Source organism: Anguilla anguilla, chromosome 2, assembly GCF_013347855.1.
Source record: "Anguilla anguilla isolate fAngAng1 chromosome 2, fAngAng1.pri, whole genome shotgun sequence".
Lineage (NCBI taxonomy): Eukaryota > Metazoa > Chordata > Actinopteri > Anguilliformes > Anguillidae > Anguilla > Anguilla anguilla.
Window position 1 is genome coordinate 16,313,469 of NC_049202.1, and position 10,023 is coordinate 16,323,491.

The 10,023-nt window shown below is 39.1% G+C and overlaps 1 protein-coding gene across 1 annotated transcript; it reads right to left on the bottom strand.

Moving 5' to 3' along the window:
* Positions 1–103: 103 nt before the first annotated feature.
* bnip3 (BCL2 interacting protein 3) lies at positions 104–5,593 on the bottom strand. The gene is made up of 6 exons (XM_035405141.1): positions 5,343–5,593; positions 3,784–3,982; positions 3,417–3,495; positions 2,974–3,080; positions 2,349–2,498; positions 104–1,894 (listed from the first exon to the last, which is right to left on the bottom strand). The coding sequence occupies exons 1-6, from the start codon at positions 5,383–5,385 to the stop codon at positions 1,849–1,851; spliced, it is 624 nt and encodes a 207-aa protein (XP_035261032.1). The 5' UTR covers positions 5,386–5,593; the 3' UTR covers positions 104–1,848.
* Positions 5,594–10,023: the final 4,430 nt, after the last annotated feature.

Consider the following 10,023-nt stretch of genomic DNA (forward strand, 5'->3'; position numbering starts at 1 on the left):
AAGATTAAGTTTGGTGAAATAATCTATATTCCCTATGCTACGTGACTCCATGTATTTGAAGCAAACTTGCACATCAATGCTTCCGTGCTTCAAAATGAGACCATTTGGGGCTACCATTTTATTTGTTCTTCTACATGATGTATTTACAACACTTTGCACTGGCCATACAAAACAATGAAAAAATAATAAAAAATTACACAACACCTAAAACCTTAAAACTGCTGTATGAACAACATACTACCCCACACGTGAGTAAGGTCTCTTTCCAGTAATGTCCACAGTATTCGAACAGTCTGAACAGAAGTGACTGCCAGTTGTCGCTGGGATTCTCAGCCGAATAAGCACCCTCATCTTTCGTGCCACAAAGTTTCCACGGAAATTAAATGACCTAAGGCCAGCGTTTCATGACAGCTTGAGTATACTTTCAGCCCTGAAAAATGTTCTCATGAGTATTTGTGAAGCGCATTCATTTTTCAGCATGGCTAGATATGAATTTCCTAAGAAATTTGCATTTAATCATCCAGTGTGATTGATCAAAACTAGCTCTTGTAATCCACAGATGGAAAAGGATTTTTAGCTGCATTTTCTTTTTAAATGGCAGTCAGGTGTGCTTCAGATTGGTTCACTGATTCAACGGGTTCACTGTATGCTTGTATTAAAAATCGTCACCTCAAATGATAAACTCAGTTTATACATTTCATTTATTTGATTAATTTATTTGTTACATTGCCCATGCTCTGACAATTCCATGAAACATTACAGAATTACTTGTATATTAAGTCCTCAAACTTTTTTCATGAGCATGTGGTATGTTCAGCACTTCACGTGCAGTATTTAGCTGAACACATTTAGGTATTTAAAGCACAACCATTTCTTACTATCTTTTTCCAGTGGCTTAAGTCCTAAACTATTCTGAAAATATGCCGGTCTTAAATTCCAGTGTTACACATGTTCTTATTTACAGAGCTATACAGACAATGTGATGACAGCACTACTATAAAGTGCCATGTGAATGTGTCATTAATATATTTTACATATTGCACACAATCCTCATTCAGTACCCTGACATTTTACAAATAAAATCTGAACACGGATAACTCTTTAGTTTAAAAGATCATAGTGTATCACAACAGCTGTAAAGCAAGAAGAGGATTAGTTTCATAATATTGTTCACGCAACGTAATGCTCCCTACTGCAAATCTAACTCTAAAAACACAATGATGCTTAGTCCCTTGCATTTTGGGTAGAAACAACAACTGTAGCAATTAGTACTGGAAATGATAGCAGGTGTGCCGTTTCTGATGAGCAGTTTGGTCATCTGTTTTTACTGCCCAACATAACTAGATATCAAACCCAAGTAATGGGATTGTTCCTCTCCTCCCCGCAGCATTACTCTGTTTAAGAACGTGCAACTCATTTTCCCCTCCCACGAAGGAGACACAACTTCATAGTAGTGAATTAGCTTTTTTCCCTGCCCTTGTGCAATCAAAACAGTGAAATCACAACTGCATCAACTCGCCATTCATATCTAGGCTCAACATCTCTGTGCTAAAACGAAGTAGCAAATGACAGTGCTTCAAAGTAGTCTCTTGCAGATATGAAAGCACGGAAGAGTCTGCTATTTGCGGTGGTGCGTATTTAAAGCGGCTCGGAGAACAGGAAGAAATTGAACGGAATTCACAGGAGTACAGAAGGTCTGCCTCCTTCTGCCGAAATGCGGAGGGCGGGAGGGCAGGGGGTGGAGCGCGGAGGAGGCATCACATGACCCTGCCTTTATACATCTAGGAAGCGTGTGGCACGGCAAGCTGCAAGCGATGGTGGCGTCTGACGGCGGTGGCATAATCTTCCTCAGAAGGTATTGGCAGAGACGCTTAGACGTCTTCCAATGTAGATCCTTTGGGAACAGAGAATGCAGAAGAGAGTAATTAGCGTATTTGATTATTCAGGCGCTTGCCACCTTTAAAAAATGCAATTCTCACTTTCAAGTCACTTTCAAGTCAGTCAACTGTGCTATTCTAACCTATTATTATTGCAAACAGTATATTTACAGCAAAGGTAATCTAATATTTGAATGTGTATACCACAGAACACCAATAGAACACTTAATTCCACCCCAGAATGGTGAAAGTCACCCATCATTTCAAATGAAGCAATGAAAAAGTAATAAATCTGTGTTCAACTGCACAGCCAGTCTGCTTGACTATAGCAGCAATGTCCCCATTTAGCACATAGACGGGACGATATAGGGGCACTCCGGTAAATTCCGCAGGAGGTGAAGGTGTGAAATGTCGATTACGTGTTTTATCCGAGAAGCGCACCATCTCACACTTCCCACAATGCCCACTCACCCGAGGCCTACAGCCAGTAAGTGCGATATGAGCAGCGAAGGCAGGAACACCTTCAGAAATTCGGAGGAGAAAATCCCCCCTTTCTTCATGACCCTGGTGTTCCGCATGCTGAGGGCGCTCGAACGTTTCGGGTGCCTGAGCAGGAACTCTCTGGATGGAAAGAGGGAGGTGGGAGGGGGGGTGTCACAACACAGTACAGTTCTATTTCTGTATTCTTTGTCCTTATCTTGGCTGAGTTTGTACACATAATCACGTGGGATGTCCCATAAAAAGGTAAGCCAATGCAAACAAAAGGTGTGTGTGTATGTGTGTCCTAAAAAAATGTCAATGTTTAATTATGCTTTATAAGGGCTTTTATGTGCAAACATTTCCTGAGATGTATTCTTGGGCCAAGATTTACAAGGATTATCCAAAGTATATTCTTGTTAGTTTCAATGTTCTGCTTTACTCCAAGTTCTAGCAGCTACTCCAGGACTTCAACTGAGTACATAGAATACACTGTGCATGCTTCAGTAGATAATTTTAGGCATAGGCTCACACAGAGAGAAAACTAAACAGATTTATTTTCTGGTATTGACTCATTCATCCAGTCTACGACATACAGTACTCTACTAAGGGTGCATACTTGGGTGGAAGGTTTTCGGGTCGACTCGACCAGTCCCAGATCCAGTCAGCATTTTTCTTCATTATATTCTCGACCTCTTGTCTTCTCTCAAGAAAATCTTCCTCAGACTGAAATGAACAAGTGAAAAATCTATCTTCGTGTTTTAAAATTACCTGACTACAAGATGATTAAATTCTGCTGCGTCGGGTAAGGTGCTACTTGCCATAACAGTCACTAGTCACAGTCAATGAAAACATTAATGATCCTGGTTACAGCTATTTTGCTCATATACTTCATTCAAATTGCAAGTGTGTGACTGGCCCAAGAGGATTCGTTTCAATAGAACGAGAGTAAAATGCAACAGCAGCCTCCTCAATTGAGGTTTTTCAGTCTTAGAAGATTACAGACCGCTTTACATTTCTACATCGATGCAGGTGTTAAACCAAACCAAATATTTGATTTACCTGAGAACTATTCTTCTCTCCTGCACTTTGAACCTCTGAGCCTCTGCATAGATGCAGAGGAGTCTGGGATCTTGTAGGACTGGTAAGAGGGACACAGACCCCGTAAATATAACCCAGTTATGTGATGCATACTAAATGTTCTCATTAACTTTTGTTAATTATATAATGTCAAAACAAGCTTTTATATTACATATCACACAATTTAAATGTTCTCTCATGGACAAAAATTGCCATGGTAATATAACAATGAGGCCTTCATAAGGTTCCCACAAATGCAGGCACCATATTACATTGTCTGCCTGTTAATCAATCACATGGGAGGCCCTCCCACGGCTTTTAATTGGCTGCAACATTTAGGATCCTACACCTGTCGCAAGGCAGGCTTCCCCGGGAGCTGCTCCTGCCAGACTCGTGCTGTGCATCCAGGAGCATCTTCTCCACGTCCCCGCTGTGAGCGGAGGCTGGCACCTGCTCTTCCCCTCCGTGGTGGCCAACACTGCCACTGCCATTGCCATTGCCACTGCTGTTGCTACTGTTGCTTTGGAAGTGCAGCTCAACCCAGGAGCCTTTGAAACACAGGGGGGGGGGGACACATATCACTTGTTACCTGATATTTTTCCCCTCAGTTTTACATGCCTTTCATCACTACTATATTTATAATGCTTGTGCAAGGAGTGTTGTGGATGATGTAGTTCATACTTGATGCCATGGCAATTTTTAACACCATGGGCCACACAAGTGAGCAAAGGCCCTGAGAATGATACTAATGTTTGTTTGCTTGTATATATACATGCATGCAAGTTAGTAATTAAGTAAATAAATAAATAAAATATACTCTCACACTAATTGTAGCCGGTAGCCTTTTGGAACCTGGCAATGTTTGTTTGGACTAATGCTGCTGCGGTCCACGGAACCTTGGCCAAATTAATTTCAGCCTTGCCCTGATGAGACAAAGCCAATTGTGTCTCATTGCAAATAACAGCCAATTCTTGAATCTGCAATTGTAAAAACAGCCAGTGCTTCTGGCAAGCACCTTTACCAACTGAGGTCATTTCACAAATTCAACGCAATTATTAAAAATAATGCTACCAGCTTATAATTAAAAAACCTTTGGAATACCTTCAAAAATAGAAAGCAGAATACCTTCAGAAATAGAAAGCAAACAGTGTTCTTTAATTAGCAGGCTACCAGCCTGTGTCCTTTCCTCACACTGAATATTAAATCAACGCCCTGTGGGCACTACCCAGCACCACGGCCCCGCCTACTTTATATGTCATAGTGACGCGCAGACTCATAGGAAAGGGGAATCGATGCTTATTTATCTTCCTTGTCAACACTCCGTAAGACTATAAATAGCGCGTCGCAGAAGGCTATTCTGTGTGCATAGGGTCGTCTGTGTTTCTGGTAGGATGTCTACAAGGTCAAAATATTGTCGAGTAGAATGACAAAATCACAGTGGTTGTTGTAACGGAACAATAACATACAGCCAACGTTTTACAAATGGCTGGAGCACGACTGCAGAGCAGAACCTTCATCATTTCAATAGAACGATAACATTATTTCTTGTGAAAAATTTAAGTAATCTCAACCGCACATACTTAAGCCTGACAGCATGTAGGTAGGCTGGTGCTTTCAAAACATCATTGTTGAACGGAATAAGTAAATGTAACTTTAACTGATGTTCCGTTTCTACTTAATACAACCCCTTGCTTTTAAAAAAAAAAACCTATCTGTAACCATTTTGCATGCCAATATGAAGTATATTTCCCTTTTGAAATAGCGTTAGATCTGTCTGATATGAATAACAATCTGCGTCTCAGAAACTTAAACTATAGCTCGGTTTCAATTTCCCTGGCACGTTTAAAGAAACCTATCGGCTAATTTGTGTGCTACATTTAGCTACCGTACATTAACCAGTTCACTTACCCTGCAAATTTTCCACGGGACTGTTTTGTTTCTCAGTAGACATGATACTGACGTTTCAGTATAGCTATCTTACTAACCAGTTCGTCCACGCATGAACGTAGCAAGCAAGCTCACAACATGCAATATGTTGATGCTTTTTAAAAATTATTATTTTTTTAACAAGGACAATTCAATCCCGTTGCTGCACTGTCTGGAGGGGCAATATGGGGCGCAGTGCAAACAATGGCAAGGTGTTTTATAACACACTCAACGCATTTGATTTCATGTGACATCAATGGGCCAATGCATTTGGTTCTTGCAGAACAAAACATTTCGCCCACATTCACTGACGTAACTTGCTGCTGACCTATAGAAACGTGCAATATGATTGGTCCAAAAAGTGCTTGTCACGCTTGAGCCGAAAGCAACAAAACAAGACCATGCTCGCCGTAGGGTTGCCAGGTATGGCACGACATCTGTCTATCTATCTATCTTTCTATCTATCTATCGAAAGGACAAACTAAATGCATCAATGCATATTATTTTATATAATATAATATTGTATTATTTTTATTATATTATTGGTAGTTGTAGCAGTAGTAGTATTAGAAAAGCTATTTGCAGCCTGAATTAAAGAAAAAAACATCTAGATATACATCTAGATCTACCCGATTCACCAGCTGCAAAGGCAGACATGATACTGCATCAAGCTGGTAAAGGGAATAATTGCAGAAACAATGCATTTAGAGCTGGGAATGATTTCCAGGTAAAACCAGCAAGTGTAATAATATGATTTTTAAAGGGAAATGGATAAAAGAGGAATATACCAGGATTCAAGTATTCCATAGTAAACCAATTCAGTAAAGATGCACAATATACTATAGGTTAACTACAGTTTCAGAATAAGATAAATGACGATAAAGGGATATTGAAATACTTTTATAAATAGATTAACAATTAAATTACCATTTACCTCAGCGCTGGCATAAATTCCTTCTTTAGATAAATGCAGACACTTAGCAGGATAAATTCATGCTATTTGTTTCCCATTAAAACTTTTAGTATCAATTCACTCAAATTCTGCTCATAACTGTTCTCTCAATTCAGCCCTGTGTCATAACCAATTCCTTCATTCAATCTCTTTCAATATCAATTAAATAACACCAGTCCTCTACATTATGTGGTCTCTGTATTCGATCTACATAGATAATACTAAGGGAGAATAAATATGCAATATGAATATGAAAGTTGCAAGTTAGTAATCAGAGACTGACAATAGTTATATATATATATATATATATATATATATATATGTTGTGTATGATTTTCTGTTTCTGTCAGTAATACAATTTACTGTAAAAAAAAAAAAAAAGTGAAATTATCATTAGCATTTTAAATAATAACCAGTAAAATTAGTTTGAACTGCCTCTGAAACTAATACAAACCAAAAATGGTACAAGGTGTACACGTTTATATGAAACAAAATAAACTGCTACAGAAGAATCGAACATGCCTTTTACCCAAGGTCAACAACAGGAGGGGAAATTCCAAGCATTCATGTAATCCTAGCACTCCACATTCTAATTCATTAATTAAAGCCATTACTAGCAATGTTTAAATGGCACTTTTATTGTTTTTTTGTTTTTTGTTTTTTTCCACACAATTATTGATGTTATACATTTTTTCAATGTTTCATATCCTCTGCATGCAATGAATGTTTGAAGTCTGTAACTCATAGACATCACCAGGTGCAGAATATATTCTTTGGCGATGCTCTGCCAGGCCTGTATTGCAGCCATCTTCAGCCTCTGCTTGTTCTGGGGGCTAGTTTCCTTAAGTTTTCTCTCCAGCCTATGAAACCCATGTTCAATTGGATTCAGATTGGATAAATTACATGGCCAGTCAATATTTTTTCCAGTTCTGGCTTTGAAAAACTCCTTTGTTGCTTTAGCATTATGTTTTAGATCATTGTCTTGCTATAGGCTGAAGGGCCATTCAATGAGTTTGGATGCATTTACTTGAACTTGAGCAGATAAGATATTTCTGCTGCTGCTGTCAGCAGTTACATCACCAGTGAAGACAAGTGAGCCAGTACCAGTGGCAGCCACACATGCCCAACCGATAACACCCCCACCGCCATGTCTCATAGATGAGGGGGGAAGAGGGGGGTGCTTTGGATCTCGGGAAGTTCCTTTTGGCCTCCAAGTTTGCTTTTTCCATCACTCTGACCCAAGATAATCTTTGTCTTATCTAGCAAACTGTAACCAGACAATCCTGTTTTGTTTTTTTTTTTGTTTTTTTGGCAAGCTAGTGGTTTTCATCTTGCAATGTCTCTGTAGTTCTGTTTGTGAAGTGTTCTGCAGACAGTAGACTCTGACTTATCATTGCTTGCCTCCTGAAGCGTGCTCCTGATCTGTCAAGCAGGTGTTTAGGGGTTTTTGATCATCAACTGTAGAGGTCTTCCTTGGCCTACCAGGCCCTTTGTAATTGCTGAGCTCGCCAGTGCTCTCTTTTTTCTTAATGATATTCCTAACAGTTGATTTTGACAAGCCTAAGGTTTGGCCTGTGTTGCTAACTGTTTTTTAGTATTTCTCAGCCTTATAATGGCTTTCTTAACTTTTGCTGGTACAATGCTGGTCCTTAGGCTGACAAATGGTAACTACAGACTCCAAAGGCAATCTAATCAAGACTAAATACTGAAAACTCTCTTATACCTGCACTGAGGAAGCAGATGTTAAGCTGCTTCCTCACTAATCAACTGACTAAGCTGTGAAGCTAATTATCCCAAACATTATTATTCCCTGAAATGGGAGGATAGGTATGATAAGTGGTTTTATTTCTATGTAGTGGAACCAACATGCATAGAAATACCCTTTAATAAAAGCTAAGAATTGTATTTAAACCACTTGCGAATAGTTTGATTACAAATCAAAAATGTATATTGCACAAAAAAAGGAATTAAAAGAGATAAACCTCTTAGGGGAATTATATACAATCTGGCGACCGTAACTATTCCTTTTTAGCCGCGGAGGAGCTATTCAAAAGTACCATGGACAAAGCCGATGTAACTCTTTGTCCACAGATTTGCCGAAGATATCTTCCCACGGTTTTTGAACGATGCTATAGCCTACCCTCACTACTTTTATGCATACCATCAAATTCTTAAGTGCCACATCATGGCTTAAAACATGGTTCTCTCTTGCTTATTTTCTAAAGGGTAAGTAGGTTTTTAATACCTGGTCTGACCTTCACAATTAAATGTTTTGTCTGTGGTAGAAATTGCGTGCATAACTTTATTTGTACGATTTTTACTGGATATTTTATCGGTGACAGGCAGTAAGACCTTTACCAGTATCTGAAATATAAAATAGCTAGTATTAAACTATGCCTGATCATTTAGGTTCGATTAAAATTGCGTACGGTAGGTTTTAATAAAATGTTATTAACGTGATCTTAATATTAGATAAAACAAATATTTACCGACAAAGCTTAACTTAACATCTTTACATACTGGTGTGTATCTACTATATTACGGATTTCTAAGTCAATTATCTGGTTGGTTTTTGTTGTTGTACTGTACAACTGGATTCACGGTAATTATTGGCACAGCGAGTTCATCCTCGGCAGGGGGCAGTATAGCACACACAGCTATAACAGCATTTGGTCTGATCATTAATAAGAATTTGCTTTACCTTTACACGTTACCACAAATACTGAATATATTTGGCAGTACATTTGACTTTGAAATGTATCTGTGTAAAATGTGTCAGTAGTGTGTAACATGGTTTTACTGCAATAAGATTAAAAAATAAATGGTTGAACGCATGATCTTAAATGGTTAAAAAACAAAGAAAAAAAGGAAGAAACACCATTCATTTGGGAAGGGCAAGTTTTGTAAAAATTGGAAGTAATACCTCAGTCTTCTGCCATTATAGTCTGTAAACACTATGAAGTATTTTCTCCTGATTTTCAAACTCTAAATGAAAAATGCTTTCAAACGCAGTGGATTATTGCCCTAGACTAATATGGTTGAAACTTGAATCACAAGTTTATAATCCATATAAATGATAAAACATGGTAAAACATATTTGCATGTAAATACATGAAATAAAATGAAATAAAAGCTGCTTGTCTGCACTTTTGTCTCATATTCATTGATCTCAAATCCAAATGCCTTAAGTATATAGAAAAAATAACAATTTTCACTCTACTGTTCCCATACTTTTGGAAAGCACTCCAAATATATAGTCATATATATACATATATATATATATATATATGTATATATGCATACACACAGTATAATCTCTTTTCTTGTAGAAAAAGAAGTACTTATTACCCATAGATCCTTTGCATAACAATGTAGAATAACAAGGCTTGCTCAGCTCCAGTTTCTTCCAGGTCCCTAATTCTGTTCTGTCTGCTTGTGTGTGTTTGTGTTTATGTTTGTGTGTGCGCGTGCGCGCGCTCTTGTGTGTGCGTTTCATCTTGCGCTGCCTACAGGGCGGATCTCCTCCCTGCAGCACTGGGGCCTGGCATCCTCCAGCGAGCCGCAGCTGCGCCGCGACGGCTGAGGGGCGGCCGCAGCTGCGGGAGCCTAGCAACGAGCTCCCGCTCTCCGGAGAGAGAGAGGCTGGCTGCCTGCGAGAAGCGGCACCATGGCTCTCCCCCGCTCACGTGCCCGAGCTTGCGCGCGCGCGCG